The sequence below is a fragment of the Balaenoptera borealis genome (assembly GCF_965194805.1).
Source record: "Balaenoptera borealis genome assembly, chromosome: 13".
NCBI classification, from domain to species: domain Eukaryota; kingdom Metazoa; phylum Chordata; class Mammalia; order Artiodactyla; family Balaenopteridae; genus Balaenoptera; species Balaenoptera borealis.
In genome coordinates, this window is record NC_138870.1 from 81702418 (window position 1) to 81727915 (window position 25498).

A 25498-nucleotide genomic window follows, 5' to 3' on the forward strand; every position below is an offset into this window, starting at 1 on the left:
GTGGGATCTTCCCAGACCAGGGCTCGAACCCGTGTCCCCTGCACCGGCAGGCAGATTCTCAACCACTGCGCCACCAGGGAAGCCCCTAAATGATTTTTTAAATTTATTTTTTTATCGAAGTATAGTTGATTTGTAATATTGTGGTAGTTTCAGCTGTACAGCAAAGTGATTCAGTTATATATCAATATATATATATATATATATATTTCAGATTCTTTTCCATTATAGGTTATTACAAGATATTGAATATAGTTCCCTGTGCTAGACCGTACTGAAATGTTATCTGTAGAAGTAGGATGAAAGAGCTTGAACATAGAATCTATTCATCACACCCTCGTGGACAGTGACAGAGCAGCGTCAAGACAAGCGGCTTCCAGCCCCTCCCGTCACCCACTGTCCCAGATTGGCTGTCACCACTGTGAGATTCTAGGCACCGTCCCATCCATCCCACTTTAACTGAATCTGTGAACCATTTGTCGAGATGTGGCCACTGTTATGTGCTTTTGCCCTGCCCCAGCTGATTCCATTTTCCTTGTCTTTCCACTTGATTTGGTTTTTCTACAAATTCAGCAGTATAAATTCAGCCCATGTTGTAGACCCAACATCCCCCCCTTTTTTTAATAACAGACATTTTGTAACTCCCCCTTTATTCTTCCTATGCACATTATTTTTAAAAATCAATATGAAGCACTAAATATAAAATGAAGGGTAAATAAAATGAAATAACTTTATAATAAAAGAATCTATTTGTTGGTATGTAAGAGCTTAGGCACTAGAGGTATAGAGAAGCAATCAGGTGCTCACATATAGTATGTAAAGTATACAGGATACACATGAATGTGACAGCTACGAATGCAGACTGATACAGGTGTATTGTATTGGTAACTCAAGTACTATCAGCATTGCTAATTTTGGTGACATGATGTTCTAAAATGGCAAATCTAGGCCATTCTGGATAAAACAAAATATTACAGTGGTTGCATTTCTGGAAAACTCAGAGCATTTTGAACACACGCAAACATACCCTTTCTATGAAATGAAGTTAGATGTTAGACTCAAATAATTATAAATAGGTTTCTCACCTTTTTCCTCACTGTGGGGGAAGGTTCTGTGCATGGCAGGCCATCAAGTGTCAGGTCCTTACCTAGGAAATACTAGCACATGCCCCATTGTGACAACTAACAAAACCCTCCTCAAATTTCTAAAATACCCTCCAGGGGACATTGCTGCCCTCATTAGAAACCATTGCCATGTTAGCTGGGTTTTTTGGCTACACATCCTGGAATGCATGTATTCATCAGAAAACAACAACAAATTCAGGTACTATTCAAGATGTGCTTTTTTGCATTTGGGTAAAGGAAGAATCCAAAGTGCTGTGCTCTTGTCACATCCCTGATCAAAAACAAGCTATTCAACGCTTCCCACGTGCTGTAGAATAGTGTCCACATTTCTCCACATGGCACTCAGATGCCTCCGTAATCTTACCACTACCCGCTTCTTCACCCTCCCCAAAAAGCGTACTCCGGCCACACACATTGCCATATATATACCCAGCCCTTTCTGCCTTGCACACTTTTTCTGGATTTTTCTCCTTCACCGTCTCAACCTGCCCGACTCTTACTGTACTTTCTCCACGTTTCCCACCTCTTTGACCCCATCTCCCACTCCGTGATATTAAAATAGAACATCATTTGCTCTCTTTCTCTACCCATATCTTGTGACATTTAAAGGCTCTATTAGGTTGAAGTTTGCTTATCTACACAGTTAAGGTATAAGGCAATTTAAAATATTCTTGCAGATATATAGGAAATATTTTCCAGGGACTGACATTTGTTCTTTCACTTGATTAAAAATACAGATGTTCTTCAAGCCAGCAATGAAAGAAGTCTTAACGTTCAGGCATTGCATGAACTTGGAAGTCTTCTTGTCTTCGCACAAAAGAAAAGGTAGTTTTTAGGAGTCAGTAAAACAAGGGAAACTTTGTTCAGCTGAAAAAATTTTTAATTATTGTGAAAAATACTGCCTTTCATAAATTTTAGTTTGTTGATAAGATTCCATTGCTGCATTTTATTCATCAAATGCTACCTGAGAGAAGTGGTTATGAGCAATAAATGGTATAGATCCATTCTCTAACATTTTAATTAAAGTATTTCTTCAGTGCATTTGCTTTCCCTTTTGGAAGATAGATTTAATAACACAGATCTCAGGAAACATGCTGCTGCATGCTCCATTTCTGTTTTAGGGCTGCTTTTAAATGTTGGAGTCAAGCTCTTGATGACATATTCAGGAAACAAGATGTGCTCCATACATGGAAGAAGTTTGGGAGCTCACTCACCAATGCCACTGACAGCTGTTCACCTCCAGGTTCCAAAGACTACAGTGAGGAGTTTCTGTCAAAAGCTGGCATTTGGGGATGTTTGCAAGGAGCGGTGATATCAGCGAAGATAGCACAGTGAGTGTGACGATGGAGTGGTCTGTGTAGTAGCTGTCTCCTCCCTTTGTGGGCTGCCCACCCGTGCCATGCAGGGTGCCACACCTCACACACACTGGGTTCTCGGGCAGCTATGTCCATATCATACAGGCTTATACAATTTACTATTTGTGCTGTTTCTTGTTTATGGCCATCTCCTCTTCCTGTTAACACCTGCCACACCTGGAATGTGAGAACCACGTTGGCATAGGTCTTTGTTCTGTTCACCAGTGTATCCCGAGTGCCTGGCATGGAGATGGGATTCAATAACTACTTGTTGAATGAATGAATGAGTGGATGAACAGTTGGTATTTGAGCAAGAATAACAGCATAGAGGCAGGCTGACTAGGGCCTAACTTTAGGGCCCCCAGCAAGTTACTCATCCTGCCTGAGCCTCAGTTGTTCTCATCTGTAAACTGTGGTGACAGGAATTACATGACATACTGTATTAGTTTGCTAGTACAAACTAGCAACAGGGCACCAATCTGTGAGCAATTTATTGTCTCACAATTCTGGAGGCTTGACATCCGAGATCAAGGTGTTGACAGGGCTGGTTTCTTCTGAGTCTTCTCTCCCTGCTTGTAGGTGGCTGTCTTCTCACTCTGTCCTCACATGGTCTTCCCTCTGTGCATGTCTGTGTCCTAATCTCCTCTTCTTATAAGGACATCAATCATATTGGATTAGGGCCCACCCTAAATGACCTCGTTTTAACATGATTACCTCTTTAAAGACCTATTTCTAAGTATAGTCACCTTCTGAGGCACTAGGGGTTAGGACTTCAACATATGAATTTCGGGGGTGCAGTGGGTCACATAATTTAGCCCATAACACAGACTGTATTAGTTTCCTATTAGTGGTATAACAAATTACCACAAATTTAGTGCCCTAAAACAATACAAATTTATTGTCTTACAGTTATGGAGGGCAGAAGTCCTAAAATCAATGTGTTGGCAGGGCTGAGCTCCCTCCAGAGGCTCTAGGGGACGATCTGTTCTTGCATGTTCCAGCTTCTAGAGGCCTCCTGCATTCCTCAGCTCATGGCTCCATCTTCTGTCTTCAGGACCAAGAGCCTGTCATCTTTCTCTCTCTCTCTCTGAGCTCTGTTTCTGTCCTCACATCTTCTCTGACTCTGACCCTCCTGCCTTTCTCTTATAAGGACCATTGTGATTACATTGAACCCAGTAATTCAGGGTAACTTCCCTATCTCAAGGCCCTTAATTTAATCACATCTGCAAAGTTTTTTGGTTTTGGGGTTTTTTTTGTTTGTTTGTTTTTTGCCACGTGGAGTAACATATGCATAGGTTTGGGGGATTAGGACGTTGATTTCTTTGCGGGGGGGGGCCATTATTCAACCTGCCACATGTAACATATGTGAAAGTCTATCACAACGCCTTATACCTAGTTAGCACTCACAGATATCTTAAATATTTGATTAATGTGAGAAATTTAAGAAGTATGAAGAGAGTAGAGGTACAAGTTTCCTTTACCTTTCTAGTTACATTTTAGGGCGTGGTAGGCAAAAATCTGCATAGTATTTTGAGCTGTAGAGAAAATTTTAGAAAATAATAACTTGTCCTAGTTAATAATCACACTGTTTTCAGAAAATTAGCATTTGGACAGGGGAAGTATGAAATTATCACTTTAAAAATATCAAACATTTAAAGATTTTTTAAAAGCTCTGTCAAGTTTGATTTTTTTTTTTTTTAACCACTCCTGGGACGGAACTCTTCCTTACACACACATACACACACACACACACACACACGCACACACGATCCCCACGCAAGTTTGAGTTTATAAGTTAGTAGAGCTTGGCAGCAGAGAATAGAAAAGCTGAGGAAGGTTCCCAGCTTGAAAAGAACAGCTATAGCATTCCTGCCAGAGGACACCTCAGCTTCTCTGAGCCTCTGAAGTTTTTACTTAGTGGTTTTCAATCAACAGAAAGTCACTTCCTGGTTACCCAGCTGGAAGTCTGACTTCCACAGGCTCTGTGATACTCCAGGGGCTTTGGCTGTTCTTGGGGACTCCTTGAGGAGAAGAAACTTCTCCCCCCACTGCTCAGAAGGTAAAGCACCACATAGAGAAGCTGAACTCAGACTGACGAAGTTATTAATATAGTGAAGCCCACTGGTGTTATTGAAATAAGATTTAGAAGAAGGTAATGTGGTTTCCAGTTGCAAATTTGAGTTTCAAGACCCATGTAAAGAAAACTCAAACTCTACTAAGGGACATAAAATGAGACAGTAGTAAACACAGAGATATTACCTTAATCTTTGGTGGAAAGACTTAATGTCATCGATGGATCCATAATATACTGCTGGTGAGGACACACATTGTTTCAATCTATGGGAGGAAATTTTTTAATTGTACTCATCAAAAACTTTAAAATTGTGCACCTCCTTTTCCCCAAAATTCCACTTCTAGGGATTTATCCAGTGGAATTAACAGGACAAGTGCTCAGAAATGTAGGTACAACAATGTTTATTTCAGCATTGGAAAAAACCAAAATGGAGATGAATATTTTAATATTATGGTACATGCATATGATAAAAATATTAAAATCTGTAAAATAATGATGTAACTCATTATGTCCAAGAATAGAAAATTTGTTTATAAAATAATATGTATTGCATAATTTTAGTCTTACTGTGAGTGTGCATGTGTATAATTGTATGTAGAAGAAAATCTAGAAGGAAAGTGGCCAAAATGTTACCAGTAATCATGTTTAGGTGGTAGGATTATAGGTGACTTTTCATTTTATTTTTTTCTATCTTTCTATGTCCTAGATCTTATATGAGTATGTAGCACTTTTAGAATCACAAAGACTATTTTAATTTTGGAAAATCTATGAGTATTAGAGATGTATTTATATAAAAATAGTCTTGGAACATTGTCTATGAATATTTCTTTTTCTTATACTTAGATTTATTCAGACATTGGACGTTGAAAAGAGAACCAACTGTTGCCTTTTGTCCGGGTTGCTCTTTCAGGTAACACTTCCTGTATACCTTTCTACAGTAGCCGGACCATGCAGTCAGTAAAAAAAAAAAAAAAGCAGTGGTTTAGCATATTCATAAAACTTGCACGTAGGGAAATAGCATGAACCTTGATTAAATATCATAAGCCCATCTTTCCTTCGATGGCTGAACCCCTGTGACATAATATTCAGCAGAGTCACTTTTTTCATTTTCGCTGCAGAAGGAGGAGTTTTACAGATAAGGAAACTGAGTCTCCTGTCCTTCGTAATGTCATGTTACTAATGAGCAGTGAAGCCAGTCTGAGTCTAAAGGGTTGCCTTAAGTTGCCTCATCTCTAAATAAAGTTTTGCTCAATTGCGTCATGTAAAATATACCATATAATGAAAGCAAAAAATAAGTTGAAGACTGTATAAGTAGAGTGTCTGCAGTTCTTAGGATTTGGGTTTGACTTTACTGAAGAAGAAAGGAGCTTTTATCTGAAATACAAGACATTCTAAGATTTGGGAACATAGCCAGGGGCCTCTGCAATCTCCTGAAGGTTCTGTTTACTTTGAAGGATGGGACACCCTTGTTCTAAGGAGTCTAATAGCTTATGAAATCTGGATAGATAAGATCTTTGAGAAAGGCTTCTCTGAGCATATGGCCAGACTTTTCAATTTTCTTATGTTCCATACACTTCTGGCCTGTGCTTCAAAGGGAAAAGGTGGAAGAGGCAAGGATGCAAAGGGAATGATAATCCGAATTGGATTCCTTCTATTGCATCCTTTACTTTCTTCTGATATTCCTCATTCCTGAAGATAATGCTGTTTATGTTTTAGAAGTAAGCAATTTTTTGCTTAAATGTGGACATCATTTCTTTGTAATATGACACTTAAAATTAAAATTAGCTATGGGATTTATTTTTAAAACCTGTCTTTCTTTTTATGATTTTAAAGAAAATTTGTAAAACTAAAAATTAAACAACTGCATAATATTTTAGACTAGGTATCATAAGTTTAAGGAGCAATCTGATTAAAATTCGTTCCAGATATATACATTAAAATAACTTTATGATGCATTTGTCATCAAGAAATGTTAATTGTTTAAGATAACATAAGAAGCACTCCTAAATGTACAATTTGATTTTGTGTATTCATCTTGTTTCTGAATGTCTGGTACAACGTTGGTCATATAAATTACCTAAGAAATATTGGTCAATTAAACAAATCAAGTTTTTACTTAATTCAATAAAAATTCAAAATTACCTCTGCTCGATTTAGACTTCTGAAATACGTTTTTCTTTCCTCTACTTATAGGTTGGTATAGTGGAAAGAACATAGATTTTTTTTTTTTAATTTTTAAAAATTTTAATGAAAAATTTTTTAAATTGTGGTAAAATACACGTAATACAAAATTTACTATCTTAACCATTTTTAAGTATACAGTTCAGTGACATTAAGTACATTTACGTGTTGGTGCAACTGTCAACACCGTTGATCTCCAGAAATCTTTTATCTTCGCAAACTGAAACTCCTTACCCATTAAACAATAACTCCTCATTCCCCTTCTCCCCCCATCCCCTGGAAACCACCATTCTACTTTCTGTCTGTGAATTTGACTACTCTAGGGACCTCATATAAGTGGAATCATAAAATCTTGGTCCTTTCGTAACTGGCTTATTTAGTTATTTTAATTTTAAAATAAGGGAAATGCATGTTTGTGTTTAAAAAAATTCCAAATGACATCAAAATGTGCAAAATGAAAAGTAAAAGCATGGAATGGCTGGTAGATTTTGTTAAGGAGATTTTCGATGCCCATTTGGGAACTAACATTTGCCGAGTGTATGCCATATGACACTATGTTGAATGCTTTATATATGTAATTTAAGTTGCCTCTTAAGACATATGTGATTTCATTTACTCATCGTACTTTATCATTTCATCATCTTCAGTCCCTAGGGAGAGGGGGTCTGACAGGAACTAGGCAAGCAGTCAGTGTTAGTGCCATAAAGACTAGAATGCAGAGAAGAAATTTTGTGCCAGTAAGAGCACTAGAATATACTCTGGGAACCAAGGAAGCCCAGCCTTCAACACTGAACAGGGCAGAGCAAGGCAGGAGGAGGTTATTTGCCCAGGTGGGCCTGGAGTTCACAGGACCCTCCTCAGACACACTGGTTCCTGAGCTTGAAAGACTTGTCAGACATGCTCCCTGGTGGGGTTGATGTTCTTAACAAGCTTTCTCTGGGTTGACTTAAGAACTTTTAGCTTGGCTGCCAGAAACTTCTGACAGTGTCTTGGTCCTCCAGTATAGAAATCAATTAATATATGTCATACCTATTGCTATATAGCCTAGACTAGCATTCTTTAAAGTGTATTTCATGGAAACATACTGGTTTTTCTAAGATGTTAATATATAGTTATCAAAAAGAAACAAAAAAACCCTAGTCAAATACATTTGGAAAACAGTTCATACTAGATGGTTCTCCTAAAGAGTGACAGCACATATGAGCTTATTAAGACCTCTGGGAAGTCCTGTAATAAATAATAGATCTGTTAAACTTTTAAACCACTATTTTCCAAACATTTTGACCACCATGCTTTTTGTAAGAACATAGATTTTTGAGTTACATAGACATGACTTTGAATCTTCTTTTTGCCATCATTAGCTGTGTGACCTCAGAGAAGATAATTGTTTAAGCCTCAGTTATATCACTTGTGAGATAATAATCCTTCCTTCTAGGGGTAGGTTAAGTGAGGATTAAATGAGATAATATTTACAAAGAATTTACCAAGAGTGCCCAACACAAAATTGACCCTCAACAAATGATAACTTAATAATTTCTTCTTAAAATGATAAGTATTCAACTACCATGGAATTTAAAAGGCCCATCTTGAGTGGTAAAAGCATTTGGAACCTGTGGTCATGAGGATATTGATAAGTATCATTTATTACAGGATACAGTGTGCTAGGCATACGCAAAGCACTTGGGGAAGTAATACGTGTACTTATCGTTCTCTCTCGTTGTTGCAGATGCAAGTTCCAGCTCTTCATTTCACCTTTTTCATTTACAGGGTTTGCTTAGAACCACACTTGCACACCCTAAAGCTGAACGTTGCTATGCTCAGTATGAAATCACTCAGCTTCTTCCAGGCATCGAGCTCTTCTCGGACAGATACCGGGCTGACATCTGCTCTGTAGTTGCAAGTCTGTATTACGTAATCCGCGAACTGCACTTTGCTAAGCAAAATCTAATAGTAAGTGATTTGTAAAATCAACAAATCTTAATTCACTGTGGTATCTTACCCCACTTACCTTATACTTTTCAAGTTTTACTAACGTTCTTTTGGTCAGTTCTTATTTAACTTTTAAACTTTATTTTCGGGATTCAGATCTGTACTTCAAAATGAAATATATTAATTAATGTTCTTTCTTTGACATCACTGTTTGCATTGCCTTTTGGGTACAGTAGCCATGCCTATTTGATTTTGTTCTCTTATTTTACTCTATTATTTTACCTTTTTATAAAGACATTTGGTGAAATTGACTAGAATGTTGCACTGGTCTCAAACACAGGAATCTAGTGCACTTATAACTTCACTGCATTAAGTCATGCAGGTCATATCAATATCGAAACTCTGGGAGTATTTCTTTATTGAGATAAACTTATCTTTGTGTCTTGTCTTTTCTGTGTTAAGGGCACATCTAAGTGAAAAACAGATCCTAACTGTGAAATTAAAGACAGACACTTCTTAATATCCTAGGAAATTAAAAAAAAAACCCAATACAACTCTCTTTTCCTTTAGGGAAATAAGCCACAGTATGTATCTCATAAATTTGAAGTTGATTGCATTTTAAACATAAATTAGGGTGTTCTGTTGGTTATTTTATATTTTCCTCCTTTTTCTTATTTGTCCTTTTTTCTTCCTCTGTGCTATTTCCTCTACTTCTGTATCTCTTTTCCCCCTGTGTTTGCTTGTTAATAAATGTTCTTTCTCTTTTTGTGCTTTCCCTTTCCTCTATAATTTTCATACTTACTTTCTTTTTTCTCATATATTGTTTTCTCTTGTTCTAAATTCACTCTCTCCTTATATTGAAAAGATTTATTGCCCGCTGATATTAGTTGTTAAATTATAACGTCATGTGTTAAAGTGAAGAGGTTGATACATGCTTTTAACACTTGGCAGATTTGGCAAAAAATTGTTTATTAGAAAAAAATAACAAAATGGTGCTCCTCTCTTGTTAAGGTGATTCATTTCTGGATTTAGAAAATAGTTTTATCCCCTGGGTAACCTTTAGCTGCCTAGTCATATTCATATATAATACATATCCCTGCCCTGGAAAAGAAATGAGATTTTTTTCTCTGAAGCTTAAGAAATTGAGAACATTTTTCTGAATAATTGAGCAATTGGCAGCAATAAAATGGTATGTTTTTATTTGTCACTAAAGAAAAGAAACAATCTCAAAGGTAATAGCCAACTCGTTTTGTGCTGCATTAATTACAGAAAAAAGTATTGTGTTATGTTTGTAGAGCATCACTGTAGAAAAATGTATTGTGTTATGTTTGAAATCATTTAAGACCAGTTTAGTCCTTTTTAAAAGCTGTTGCTCTTAGCAGCCGCCAGTTGACTGACAATGAGATTCCTTAGCTAAACTTGCAAGATGTAAACAGTTTCCATTTTCTATTACACTACCTTCCAGAAGGAGCCCAGTGGCTAAGGAGACAGCTGTAACATATAAAATTCGCTAGGGGACCCATTGCTGTGGGATCATGGGAAATAATTTGCTAAATAATAAGGATCCCAGTCCCCTTTCTTGCTGCATCTGCCTTTGATGGAGCAGGACCCAGTTGTAGGGACTGAGCTTCAGTTTTAAGTTGAGATCAGGAGCATTCAGAAGTCTAGGCAAAACTGTCCCTCAACACCTGCCTTTAGCTGGATACTGGTTTGGTCAATTGAAAAATTGATAGTCTGTAAGCTTTCACATCTATCCATGGGACTTCAAGAAGACTTGAACCTTGGGGTTAATTTTAGGAAAATAAAAATGTTATATGAAGAGTAAGCTTGCGTTTTAATCAGTAGAATATATGCTCTATGAAGACAAGGACTTAGATTTTTTCTCATTCAACAGTGTCTGACATATAACAGGCCTGTTGTAAATATTTTTTGATGATGGAGATATTCCAGTTGAAGACAAATAGCTGACATTGAGACGAATAAGAGTAAGCTTGCATTTTAATCAGTAGAATATATGCTCTGTGAAGGCAAGGACTTAGATTTTTTTCTCATTCAACAGTGTCTGACATATAACAGGCCTGTTGTAAATATTTTTTGATGATGGAGATATTCCAGTTGAAGACAAAGAGCTGACATTGAGATGAATAAGTAGAAGCTATTAGGGGACATGGATGTGAGTTCCTTTGCTTTAAATTTTGCATTTATTTGATAGCTCATTTGCTAGAATGTTTCCACAGGCCTCAGTAATTCATACGTATATGTTGAAATAATGTTTTCTCAAGGAAGGTGATTAACTGGATTTTTATTTTTCCATGCTTAAGGAAATGTGAAACCTAGGTTTTGGGTATCAAGTAGCATCTACTTGGAACTGTAAGTCACTGATAGCACTTTAAAATTCTGATAAAATTATGAAACACATGTTAGGCAGATCATTTCACTTATATCAAACAGTACAGTCTTCTAATATGGAAAAATCAATCACAATTTTGCATAACATCTCTTACATCAGTATTTGGCTAAATTGTATTATTATGTTATTAACTTGATAAAATACGTTTCAAAACAAAGAGTGTTTTTCTGTTGGTAGATTCTGCCTCTTCTTGCATTGTACCAATATTTTGTTTCTGAAATTTGCCAAGACCTAGTCAGAAATCTAGAAGCAAGAATCCTCAAGGTATGTTTCAAGCTTTTTAAGACATTTGATATTCTTGAACTATTAAAGATATTGTCATGAATTACTTTCTTATTATTATCATCATAAGCTGATAATAATATATGGTGTTGTACTGATATTAAAAAAAACTTGCCCAACATTTTAATAAAGTATGGGAAAGAGCCATGTAGAAAGGCTTAGATCATTTTATTCTTGGGCCACAGTAAAGTGAGGAACAGCTACCCCTGGTAACAAGGCTCACCCGACACCATTCAGCTTAGAAATCACCACTTCTGAAAGATTGGTTTCCTCATGGAGACTAATGAGTCATTTTCCAAAGTTTCTGGGAGTTTTTTTGCTAAGGATCTTTATGTATATCATGGTATGCAGGAGGTTTTTTTTATTGCACAGACAGTTGAGGTGATAAAACGCACAGGCACTAAATTACAATTAATTCTGTAACCCAGAGGTCAGGAGGCTCTCTGCCTTCAAAATTCATGTGCAGTTGGCTTGAACCCCATGTGGAGTGGGGAACATCAAGCATCTTGTTTTCTCTGCCCCTTTTCCTGATCACCCATTGTCGCAGGCTCCCACTGTTGTGGAATTTGTTTTGTACATGGATCCTTTCAGCAGCCAGCAAATTTGCTCCCTGTTCTGCACTTCTTCATCTCTAATATGAAATTCAACCCTATTCCATATTTTACACACACACACACTCACACATAAACACACACACTACATCCACCCAAGGTCTTTATTTCTATATTGGACTTTACTGAAAATTGGGAACATAAGGAAATTTTAGTTGAGGTAAAACCAGCAACTTAAAATAGAATATTTAGCATCTCTGAGTTTAAAATATTTCTTGCCCATAATCCCACTCTTTTGCCTCCTATCCCATGGCTTCGTCAGCCGTGTGCTGGTAAATATTTCACAACTCACTCTAAAAAAAAGCCTTGATTTGTAACATTTCCAATTTCCATGGTATAAATACTCCCACTGCAGCTGACTTCAGCCTACCAACTGGGCGTTACTGAGTGTGGGGCTTCGACAAGATGTGCCTTGTTGGCTCTTGCAGTTGCGGGTGAGTGGGCTCCCACACTCCCCTAGCTTAGCCCTCCTTCCCCTTTTTTGGAAATACCCTTCTTCCCCGATCCTTCACATTTTCTAATAAGGGAAAATAAGACTTCCCTTTGAACTGCTCTCTCCATCAAGACCCTGCCTGTGGGCCTTGTTTTCAGACCCAAATTGTCCATTGCATTCTGTTTCTAAATAAAGATAACACCTTCCCTAATAGGAATTGTGATGCTCTTAAGATAATACATTTTAACCTGGGAATAAATAATTTGTAATCAGCCATGAATTCTGGTTCACCCTTTCCGAGTTACTGAACTCTTAACAGTTCTCTGGCTTTTGAATTCTAATAACAGTTTTTAAAAAGCTGCATACAACTTTTCTCTGTTTTTAAAACAGTGCTCTCTTCAAGACTGCAAAATTCTCGAGGCTAAGGCCTGTATCTTATGCATCTTTTGGTTCCCTATAGTGTCTTGAGTAATAAATTTATATGCTTGATATTCAGTAATTAATTGTTGAATTGGATTTAAAATCTTTAGACATATATCAAGTGCCTACTGTCCACACTCTCCTTGGTGTTTGGTGGGAACTCACCGAGAAGATACTTGGTAAATGTTTATTGCTTTATCTTTGAAACAACATTTATCAAGTATCTCCTATATAAAGGCACCGTGTTAGTAACTCTAATCAAAGAAATATAACCCATGGTCTTTGCTTTTGTAAAGAAGTGAAAATAGGGAAGAGAGATGGGACAAACACACAAGAGAATAATGTGTGTACTTCCCACTTGATCGTTTCCAAATGAGTGTGATGAACACTATTTCCAGGAGTTTGAAAGAGGGAAAAATGGCTCTGGGTCTCTAGGTTTTACCAAGTAGATAAGATTTCAGCTTGAAAAAAATAGAACTAACTGAGTAGGAGAGAGGAAGAAGGGAACATTCTCAGCAGACAGTAGTGTGAAAGGTGTGGAGGTGAGGAAGTATTGACTTGTTTAGGGGGCAGAGGTGGTTGGGTTAGACTGGAGTGGAGGTCTTGAGCAGGCAGTTTGGAGCAGATGACATGAGGACACCAGAGGTCTGTGATGTGGAGGAGACCAGGGGCCCAGTCTTGAATTCCAAGCTGAGATGTAATATGAAGGCTGAGCAGTGAGAGAAAGGAGGAGGTTGTGGTGTCAGAATTGAGTGACAGTTTTATGCTGATGTCACAGGAGGCAAGAAACATTGAAGGGTTGCAGTGACAACTAGTAACATGTCAGAAGGCAGTCCAGAGAGGCACTGAAAGAACCTGGAGCAAAGTTTTTGATTAAATGACTATTTTTTATTGATTGTTAGCCCTTGGCAACTGTTTTGTACTAGAGTAGCTTAAAAGCCAGTGAAGAACTATGGACTGTCTTCTGTAGCCTTGGGTTGGAAGGGGGAATTCATGACACAGTTTTGATTAGGAGAAGGACATGATCAGATGTATCTGGTAGGCGTGTCAGGAACAGAGTGAGATGGGAGTGGGATCTTATCAGCATAGTAGGACTGGAAACGCAACTAGTGTGTTGGCAGAAGCACTGAAAAGGGGCAATTAATGCATCATACAGAGGAAGGAATGATAGCCCCCATAGGCAGAGTTTACCTGACCTTCCCGAACTAAACTGGGGTCAGTGAGTGGGAAGAGAGAAAAGTCGTAATCAGGAAATAGCAAACAATGATGCTTTCTGACAAATCAAAGAGCAGTAGGTCACACTGTTAAGTCTCTACAGATGCACTAGTGTCTTCCAGGGGAAACTTTAAGGCCTCTTTATGATCAACTGGTCTGGCTTCACTTTAGAACTGCCAGCATCCTGAAAGATTTATTACTCTCAACATATCCGGCATTCCTGGGAAGGGTACTGATGGTTCTGTATTTGTATGACTGAAGGGTTGATTTATGAGCGGTTCTTTTTCCCATCTGGCTTGTTTGTGTTCACAGTGTTCGTTGTTTCTGAAAATACATGTCCATTATTATCACCACAGCTTTTTCATATGGTCAGATTGGTTTGATAACTGAACCAGAGGTAGCCTGAACAGGTGGCCATGTACAGCAACCTCACAGTCAAGCCCAGAGGAGACTAACCTTACACAGATACGGGGAAATGTTTCCTCCAAGGGGCAAAGAGCTCCAGTGACTCCCTAATGCCTACTTTGATATTATATGGCACCAGGGACATTAGAGCCCAAGGTGTCTTAGGCAAGAGCCAAAGTATGCAACTCAATAGACAAGCTGTTTTCTCTTCATCATTAAAAATATTCTCCTGACTTCCTATGTTTTATTTTCATGTTATTGTCACATCCTGTTTCCTTCTAACTTACCTTCTTTTTATTTCTTTAAAATTGGTACACTCTTGAGATTCCTAAGATAGTAGTTAAAGGAAAAGAGAGAGTAAGATGAGTATAATGTTGAGGATAAATTGGATTTTCTTTTTCTGTGTTTTAGATATATATCATCTTCATCCAAGTTTGTACTTCACTCCCTGCTTCCACAATTTACCCATCTCTGTTCTCTGTAAAGTCGCTAGATGTTTTCAAAACATAAGTAAGGTACAGGCCCTGCCCTATTCAAAACTCTCCAATCACTTATCATGCAGAGAATCAAATCCCAAGTCTCCACTCTGGTCTACAGGCCACCATTCGCACCTACCTCCCAACCCTCTTCTCCTCTCTCCCTAAGCTCCTGCCACAGAGGCTGTTCCCTGAACACACCAAGAACCCAGGATTGCTCCTGGCACCACGTGACCTTTGTAGTCAAGGTCCCCTCAGCAGTTTTCACATCTCTCTCCATCATATCATTCCCAAATCTTCTCTTGAAGGTTTTCTCCTCAGAGAAGTCCCTCCTGACCACAGTTTCAAAAATAGTTTTTTGTCAGTACCTTTTATCTCTTTTCATACTGTGTATATCTTCATGTATCACTTAAATTTAGCTAACCGTATATCCCAATGGAGGTAACCTCCAAGAGGGCTTGGTGCAGAAGAGGAGCTCAATATACATGCTGAATGAACGCATGCATTTGATGATTTGATTTCTTCTTGTAATTTCCTAATTGAAAGTCTTGCTGGATTATATTCAAAATAAGCCATGTACAATATATAGTTACCAATTGACTAATGTTGTTAAATACATGTCTGTAAAATCGACAGTGTCCATTCATTGTGGATAAGAAAATGAACAGTTGATGCATTGTGGAATTCATCTCCTGGTTTGTTTGACATTCCTCAGAGTGTTAGAGAAATCAGGAGTGTTTTTGTTTTGTCTTTCTTTTAAACCATACTTGACCATGGGAACAAAAGGATGAATTCAATTTTTTAAAACTCTTCTGTGTCTATCCTATTTTTTAAAATGTGTTTGCGTCTGATAAAGTAAGCCACATCTCATGAACGGCCATTGTTTTGAAAAGTCGCTTGATGTGATTTACTAGCTTCTTGGTCCCCTGCACATGTGAACTGGCTTACACACAGAGGCATGCATCTCTACCACTGTGTTGTCTAAACATTGACTTATAACACGTTACCAATATGAAGCAGAAATTTTGGATCTCGGCAAGTTGATGATTTTTCTCTAAAATTTTAATTTTGTAAGTAAAACAAATGGTTTAATTTAGAATCTCTTTTTTTTTCTTTTCTTTAAAGATAGAAGTCCTTATAGATTTAGGATTCTTTTCCGAAGCCTTTCATGAGATATCCCAGATTTTTTATGGAAAAAACATGCCTTCTTCAGTACCCGCTGGCTGTAAAGCTACTGGAAGAATGAAGGTAAGCCTGCCAATTTGATTCAAAGCCGTTTTTAACCTTTTGAAGGTCCTTTTGAAGGCTACATTCCTAAAATCTAGGGAATGCTTCCAAAAAAGGTATTTACAAGTCTCTGGTACTGCAGACTTCTTTGTTAAGGCTGATTAGAGCTAACATCAGACATACACAAGGTTTCCTTTGTCTGAAATGGAAGAAGGGTGGGTGTCATGACGGGGAGGGGAGCGTGGTCTTGGAGTAGGTTTTTACTGTGGAATTTTGACTTTGTGTTATCATGGACAGTCTCAGTAGACACATTGATCAGCCACTATCTCTTAGACTTTTGGATCTGAGCTTATAATTTCTAGTTAATAGTCTTAGTCACAATGGCCTCTCTTCATGTTTTATTTGGATATTTTGATTTATATACTTTATACCAAAGAGTTAAGCATGAGTTCACATTTCTTCTGATTTTTGTGAGGAGAGAATGTTCCTCTATTTTGTCTAGTCTTTTTTGACTTTGGGAGAGAGTTTTACCTGGCTTGCTTAATTTGTATTTGTAAATTGCATGACTGAAGCATCATTGAAAATGAATATTTTATATTTAAATCAGAGTGAGCTCTTATTGTCTCTGCTTTGGTTTTTGTGGTGATCTGGGAACCCCTGGGTGATCTTGCTTGGGGCAGATGCTTGGACCCTCATCCAAGGGCCAGCAATAAAGGAAATAGGAGGAAGCAACAAGTCAATTCCCTGGGAGAGACCGTATGTGTAAGGAGTGAGACTGGCAGACACGATACATGCTGGTGGGATTCAAATTCAGAGGACCTAAAAGAAACTGCAGAATAGTTATGTCTTGAAAACTACTTGCATAGGCAGACATATTTTTTTTTAATTTTCTTTTTTAATTTTTATTTATTTATTTATTTATGGCTGTGTTGGGTCTTTGTTTCTGTGTGAGGGCCCGCTCCAGCTGCGGCAAGCGGGGGCCACTCTTCATCGCGGTGCGCGGGCCTCTCACTATCGCGGCCTCTCTTGTTGCGGAGCACAGGCTCCAGACGCGCAGGCTCAGTAATTGTGGCTCACGGGCCCAGTCGCTCCGCGGCATGTGGGATCTTCCCAGACCAGGGCTCGAACCCGTGTCCCCTGCATTAGCAGGCAGATTCTCAAGCACTGCACCACCAGGGAAGCCCTAGGCAGACATACTTACATATAATGCATACATTACTTCAATGTATACCCCTAAAATGTTGCTGCTTTTTTCTTAACATGACTGCTACAGTGTTATAATTTATCGTAATGAGGTAAGTGTTAAGTTATCTACAGAAAATCCTAAGAGGGACGTTCAGTAGACGATCGGATACGTGTGTGTATGCCTATACATCTACAGTTGACCCTCTGTATCCGTGGGTTCCACATCTGTGGATTCAACCAACCATGGATTGAAAATATTTGGAAAAAAAATTCCAGAAAATTCCAAAAGGCAAAACTTAAATTTGCATGCTAGCAATTATTTACATAGCATTTACATCGTATTAGGCATTATAAGTAATCTAGAAATGATTTAAAGCATATGGAGGGTGCGCCTAAGTTATATGCAAATACTGTGCCATTTTATATGAGGGACTTGAGCATTGCAGATTTTGGTATGGGGGGTGGGGAATCCTGAAACCAATCCCTCACAGTTACCAAGGGACGACTGTATATTTATCTATCTAGCTATCTATTTGGGAGTCAGTCATGTTTTTTGGTTCATTTTCTATAGCACAAACGATTTCATCTTGTTACCTGGGTTAAATTAGCAGTATTTTCTTGCTTGCTTCTCAAGCAACAGCCTTTCCCTGTTGTAAAATGGTTTGCATTTTGTTATTTAAATTATATTTTAATTCATTTAAAAATATTTATTGAGTGCTGACTGAATACAGGCGCACTATTCCAGACATGGGGATAGAGCAGTAGAAAGATAAATGGAGTTATTGCCTTCCTGGAGGCATGTTACTATTGGACAGTCCAGTGAGGAAGACAAATAATAAACACATTAAGCACATAACTAGATGTCAGATGGTGACATGCTCTGATGGACAATCAAGCTGAGTTGAGGGGACAGGAAGTGACCAGAGCGGTGGGTAGCTGTTCTATTGAGGGTGGTTTGGGAAGTCTCTCTAATAAGGGAGTGAAAGATTTGAGGGAACAACCTTCCAAATAGGAGGCAGTGCAAGGGCAAAGGCCTGCAAGATGTGGTTGAGGAAAACCAGGAAGGCCACGTGAGGCTGGATTAGAGAGGAGGAGGAGGAGGAGAGGGCAGGACCCAGGAGACAGGTCATGTCGGACCGCCCAGGGCTGGGTGAGGACTGGAGTTTACTCTAAATGAGATGGGAAACCTTGTAGAGCTTTGAACAGAGGAGTGATGAGACAGGAAGTAAATTTCAAAGAACCACTTTGCTTGCTGTTTGGGGAATGGGCTGTGGATGAGCTTGGGTATAAATAGGGAGACCAGGGAGAAGGCCTTTGCCAATGACCTGAGTGAGATGTGACAGTGGTCGGGGTAACAGTGGTGGGAGGAGTGAAAAGTGGTAAAATTCTGGGCACATGGCAAAGGTAGAGCTGACAGCATTTGCTAATGGTGGTTGAGATGTGGGATGTAAGAGGAAGAAGTCAGACCTGACTACAGAGTGTTCAACGTGAGCAGCTGGTAGGAAAGAGTTTTCATTGACTGAGATGGGGAGTCCCGCTGCCCCAAGGCAGGGGTAGAGCGTGTTAAGTGTGAGATTCCTAGTGGACAAGCAGGTGGAGATACAGCCTAGGTAGGTGCAGAGAGTATATGTTCTGGAATTCAGGGGAGAGGTTGAAGCTGCAGGTAAATTTGGGAGCATCGGCAGAAATTTAAAGTCATGGGGCTCGGGGAGAGCAGCTGGGGACCAAGGCAGATAATGAAAAGTAGAAGGCAGAGGACTGAAACTTGGGGCCCTCCACACTTAGGGTCTGGAAAACAAGAAGGAAAGGGAAGCCCGTTGGGTAGAATAGGAAACAAGAGAGAGTTTTCAATGGTTACTGCTTTTACCAAAACAAATAGACAAGTGGTCTGAAACTCATTTTTACAGGTAAATTCCAAACTTCATTTTTTATCAGCTAGTTTTCGTAAGACAAAAGTGTGGGGGAATTGTTTCCCGATGGATTATGACTTCAAATTTTGTGTTCTCAAAGTTAATTTGCAGCTTTTCCAGCTTCAGTTGGGAATTTAAAAAGTGTAATTAAAAGAGGAAGTGCATTCAGGGTTTATAATTAAAATAGGTGCCAACGTTATTAGGCTGCAGGCTAGTTATTTAAAGACAGGATTCATGAGTTAATTTCAGTTGTAAAAGCAGTTACTGGAAAAGTCTTACAGATTATGATTGAACTTTTCACGGGCTTTTAAAAAAATTCTATTTTTTTTTAATATACTCATATTGGGATTCTGCTCTCATCACCAAATCTAAAGTCCCATCATTAACCCTCTTCAAATTATATCACCAAAGGTCTCTCCCTGGATTCAGTTACTCACTTTTCAATGTGTTAAAGGAAATAAAGAATATCTTCAAAAAAAGGAATGTTTTTAGACACACTTACCAACACTTTCTTCCGATAAGAGCAATATGTGATGTCTTGATTTAGGGGTTCCTCAAAAGCAGATCCTGAGACAAAGATTTGGGAACAATTAGTGTGTTTGGGAGATGATTCCAGGAAGAACAGTGAGTGAGTGGGAAAGTCAGACAGGGAGACGAGGAAAACCACTCCACAGAGCATTAATGAGATCCCCACCATGGGCAGGTGGGGCCTGCAGAGAGACAGTCTCTTGCCCCTCATTGGTAGAGGTTGCTCCCTGCACTTGCAGCCTCTCCTGAAACTCTCCTGTGGCCACAGAATGCCCTCAGGCAAAGAGGTGCAGGTGCTTGAAGTAGGATACCATGCACATGTGAGTGACCTGTTCATGGAAGATGCTGGTGACTTCCAGGTGACCAAGAGGATGTGGATGGGGTATTAGTATTGACATCTAAGAATGGGCACCTTTTAAAAAGAGCAGCTGTACCAGAAGGGATGCACCCTCATAACGATACAACAATGTTCTGTGACAAATGAATTGAATGTTTTCTAATGCAATATTATATTTAGAGCCAAACATATTAACAGGTAATTCACAAACAAGGGAAGAACCACAAAAAGCATCATTGTGAAGAGTAATATAATTTACCTCAAACTGGCAAAAACATTTTTAAGTGCTAATACGCAATGCTATTGAAAGTGCAGTAATCCTGGCATTTTCATACAACATGGGTGGAAGGTAGATTGAGCTATCCCTTTTCAATTTTCTCAATATAGTCTTATCTTATGACCCAGCACTTCTGCTTCCAGGAATCTATCCAAAGGTGATAATCAGAAATACCAGCAAAATAGTCACTAATATTATTTAAACCAGGGCTGAATGGTGGGGTGAGGATGAGAAGTGGTCTTCTTAGATGTCTAACAACAGGAAAGAGGTTAAGTTATTATGCTACATTCATAGGATAGAACGTTACTGAGCTATTAGACAAGGTTTACAAATAACTTAATGGTGTGGGAAAATAATTATGATGTAACATTTAGTGAAAAGGAATCCAAATACATATACAGAATTTTAAAATACATCAAAAAGAAATTGGTAGTAAAGACACCTAGATATTAACATTGACAACCTAAAGATGTTGATTTTTGCTTTCTTCTTTATACTATACTTGTCTTTTCTGACTAGAGCATGTATTACTTTTATAATAAAAATTATATTTAAGATAGTTTTAGAACACATTAACAGTTTCATCTAAAGGAGCACTCAATACTCTTGTTTCTAATGTTAACATTTTGTATATTGGCAGGTATTTCAATCATTTGACTCGGGAAAACCTCTTACTAGTAAAGAAAATATGCAGGTAAGGATAATGATATTTTATAAACATTGGATATTTAGTGTGGATAATTTTTGAGTCATTTCAATCTTTTTGGTATGTATAATCTTTGTTTTTGAATGTCTGCAGTGTAATATGCTTTTCTATATCTGGTAATGGAGTCTGATCTCCAAATATTGAGGCCAGAGATATGGTTGGACCCAAACTGATCTGATTTTCAGATGGAGCAAATATCAGTTACTGCTCCTCAATTTTCAATTGCACATGCATATTCAGTTTGCTTATCTAGCCATGCCAAGTATCTAATATCTATCTTAGTTACCTAGTAACTTTGATCATCAGTAAAGGATTTTGTGATAGCCCACCTGTTCAATACTGCTTTTACTCGGATCCATTGCCCCAGTCTGAGACTGCCTCTCAGCCAATGTATGGAAGGTTTTCTTTTTCAATTTTTTTGGGGGGTAATAATTGACATATAACATTGTGTAAGTTTAAGGTGTACAATGCATTGATTTGATACATTTATATATTACAGTATGATGACCATCCTAGCATTAGCTAAAGGAAGGTTTTCTTTCATATGACATTTTTATAAGCAGTTCCTCTGATTTCCCCACTATTTTTTACAGAGGACCAGACTGCCCATCCCAATAAGTTTATTCTTGTCATTAATGGAATGATTGGGTTTTAAACTTTTGGTGACCTAAAAGCATTTAAATTTTATCAAGTCATTTAAAAAAATCTTAGAGTCCCAGCAGTTTGTCCACTAGGAAGTGTTGGAGTGGAAGAGTGGTAGGGCAACCATTGTTACAGAGGGGCAAGGGGTTCACACAGGCAGGCGATGGTTAATGCATATAGACAGGTACACATAGTTTTTGGTTTTTTTAAATGCTCAGAAACAGCATTCTGTTTCACTAAGTAAAGTATTAATTTTTATGAAATAACTTTGAGAGACATTTCCTCAAAATTGCTTTATTATTTTCCTCCATAATTTTGATAGGAATTTATCTACCTTTTATTAAATGTAATCTTATTACTTTTCTATTATTGTTAATTTTATTCCACAAACTTCACTTCTAATTATGCTTCAGATGATTCATTGTTTTTGCCTTAAAATTTATTTTAATTTATAAGCAAGTTGCCTGGAATGAAAGAACTGGTATTAGGAAGATACAAATACATATTCATCTTTCATTTTAGTGTTCTGAGACCTTGGGATGCTTCGGAATATTTATTTCTTTCCAGTCATAAATGCCAGGGCATCCTAAAAACACTTCTTTTGGTTTTGGTTATAAAAGTGGTCTTGGGTATAAAAGGAATGTTTGTCTGATCTTTTTTTTTTTTTTTAAACAGAAAGAGACTGACAGTACTGTTTAATGGAAAACCGATTTCTATTAGCTAATTAATTAAAACAGAACTGTTGGTCTGCTTAAGACGCTTCAGATAACACTTCATATTTTCTGTATAGAGGGAGAGGACGGAGTGTTGGATAGCATTACTAATTAATCTTCTTTTGATCCTCAAGAGTTTGTGTGTAATTGTCAGGGCTCATTAAATCACTGTTTGCTGTGGATAGAAAAGAGAAACCTTCTCCTACACACACCTCCCACCCCCAACCAGTCTGAAGTTTCTTTTCTAGATGGAGAATGTCAACCATTTCCTTAGTATGATCATTTGTTCCCAGGTCAGGCTCAGAGTTGCTCCACGTCTGGCTGTTTTGCAGGTATTGCTTTCCACCCTTTAGAAGGGCTTAAGGAAGGAGAACGAACAACAGCAACAGACCTCCCCACTGCGAGCATTGCCTCATACTCTCCCAGACAATGAGGTTTTTCTTTTTTTAGTTCACGTAAGGCAAATAATTTACCTTTTTGTTTTTTAGAATACATAGCCCCAGCATCTGCCTTTTATATTAATTCAACAAATATTTAATAAGAGCCTATTGCGTGCAAGGTACTCTTCTTGCACTGTCAGATAAATACATCAGTTAATCAACAAAACAAATTCTAAGCCCTCAGGGAGCTTATATTTTAGTGGGCAAGACTAGTAATAAACATATATATGTACACGTTATAAATGAGTCAATTATATAGTATGTTAGGAAGTGAACCATGCTGTAGGGGAAAATGAACCCAGCAGCTCATAAAGGGGATTGGGAGCATGGGGCTAGACTGGGGTTGTAATTTTGAATGGGACAGTCAGCTTAGTCCTCACTGAGATGACATTGGTGAACAGACCTGAAGCAGGTAGTGGTGCAAGTCCTATGAAATCTGGAGAAAGAATAATCTAAGAACAGGCTACAGTGAGTGCAAAGGCCCTGGGGCAGGATTGCCTAGCTTAGTGAGGGACATCTTGGCCAGTGTGGCTAGAGTTGTGTGAATGATGGGAGAGCAGTTGGAGACAAGGTCAGAGAGGTAACAGGGTAGATGGTGGTGGTGTGCTCAGATAGAGAAGGGCCTTGTAGGGCTTTTGTCACCTAGGCTCCTACTCTGAACAAAAGGAGGAGCCACTGGAGGGTTTAGGGCAGAGGTGTGGCCTGATCTACTTGTGTTTTAAAGGGATCACTTTAGCTAATCCATTGAGTCTACTGTGTGCCAGGTACTATCAATCAAACACATTAGTTAACCAATAATACAGACAGACTCTCAGTCCTCATAGAGCTTATACTGTGTGTGTGTGTGTGTGTGTGTGTGTTTGTGTGTTTGTGTGGGAGATTAGGAATACAGTTTTGGACATGTTGAGTTTGAGATGTCTGTTAGACATCCAAGTGGAAGAATTGAGTCAGAAGTTGATCAAATGAGTCTTGAGTTAGAAGAGAAGTTGGAACTAGAGACAAAAACTTGGGATTTAATCAGCATTTAGATGAGATTAAAACCATGAGCCTGATTAAGATCATCGAAGGGGAGAGAATGAGGAGATGGAAGAGGATGGAGCCCTGGGACACTCCAATATTTAGAGGTATAGGAAAAGAGGAGGAACCAGCAAAGAAGACGGAAAAGGAATAGTGGATATAATAGGAAAGAAACCAAGGGAGTGTGGTGGCTTGAAAGCCAAGAGAAGAAGCATTTTTAGAAGAGGGAATGATTAGTAGTGTCAAATTTTGCTGAGAAATGTACTACCATAATTCACAAAGTCTTAAACATGCATTTTAAAAAACATTTAACAGCTCTGCAATCAGAATGCATTTTACAGTTGTGAGCATGTGAAAGTTTAATTGGCATATAAAATAATGGTGTCTTAGATTAAAGTAACATGGCATACGAAGGCTGAGAATTAACCATTAGATTTAGCCAAGTGTAGGCCATTGGTGACCTTGACCAAAGGGTTTCAATGTAAGGATGGAGTAGGTTTAAAAGCAAATGAAAGGAGAGAGATTGGAATATTGACAACCTTGTAGGTTGTTGCTGTTAGGGGAAGTGAGAATTAGGGTAGTAACTGGAGGAGGAAGTCAGGGTATAGAGAGTTTTTGGTTTTTAAAATGGCAGTGAAGACAGCATGGCTGTGTGCTGATGGGAATGTCTCTGTAGAAAGGGAACATTTTTTTAAATTGAAGTATAGCTGATTTATAATTTTGTGTTAATTTCTGCTGTACAGCAAAATGATTCAGTTATACATATGTATATATATACATTCTTTTTCATATTCTTTTACATTATGGTTTATCATAGGATACTGAATTTAGTTCTCTGTGCTATACAATAGGACTTTGTTGTTTATCCATTCCATATATAATAGTTTATGTCTGCTAACCCCAAACTCCCAGTGCATCCCTCCCCCACCTTCTCCCCTTGGCAAACCACAAGTCTGTTCTCTGTGTCTGTGAGTCTGTTTCTGTTTCATAGGTAAGTTCATTTGTGTCATACTTTAGATTCCACATGTAAGTGATATCATATGGTATTTGTTAGAAAGGGAACACTTATGATGTAGGAGAGAATGGCTGAGTATACCAGTGGGGAAAGGACTGATGGCCTAAGTGGTGGCACCAGCCTTGGCAAGCAGGAAGGAAGGCAGGGCAGTGAGGCAGATGCTTGGGTAGGTGGGAGAGGTGGAGCTGTGAGGTCTGTGGACACTACTCTGACTGCTTCAGTTTTCTCATTTAAGTATAGGAAGCAAGGTTACTAGCTGGGAGGGGCATTGGGGCGAAAGTGTTAGAATTTAGAAACAAGAAGAGCATGAAATGGTTGTGTAGGAGGGAGCAAGAGTGAATGGACTGGGCAAATGTAGGATGATGACCAGGTGGCACTGAGGTTTGGTCAGGAACTTAAAGTGGTGCCACTTAGCATGATTGCCAAGGAAGTGTGCATGCAAGGGGGGGGACCAGGAAGTGGAGGGAGTCCTCAAGGTGGGGATTCTCATGATTGACACAGATTCTAAGTTGCGAAGGGGTTTGCTTATCCTCCCGTCCTTCCCCTTTTTGCCATCCTGCGAGCTCTAATTCACTCGAGCTAAAGCAGA

At 38.5% G+C, this 25498-nt stretch overlaps 1 protein-coding gene across 1 annotated transcript in view; it reads left to right on the forward strand.

Annotated features, from left to right (window-relative positions):
• CFAP54 (cilia and flagella associated protein 54) overlaps positions 1–25498 on the forward strand; it is a 311831-nt gene that overhangs the window by 177182 nt on the left and 109151 nt on the right. Inside the window, exons 42-48 of the mRNA XM_082349512.1 lie at positions 1859–1946; positions 2243–2452; positions 5394–5460; positions 8499–8681; positions 11248–11334; positions 16038–16160; positions 21017–21070. Coding sequence (XP_082205638.1) covers positions 1859–1946; positions 2243–2452; positions 5394–5460; positions 8499–8681; positions 11248–11334; positions 16038–16160; positions 21017–21070 — 812 coding nt within the window. The remainder of the gene's footprint in view (positions 1–1858; positions 1947–2242; positions 2453–5393; positions 5461–8498; positions 8682–11247; positions 11335–16037; positions 16161–21016; positions 21071–25498) is intronic.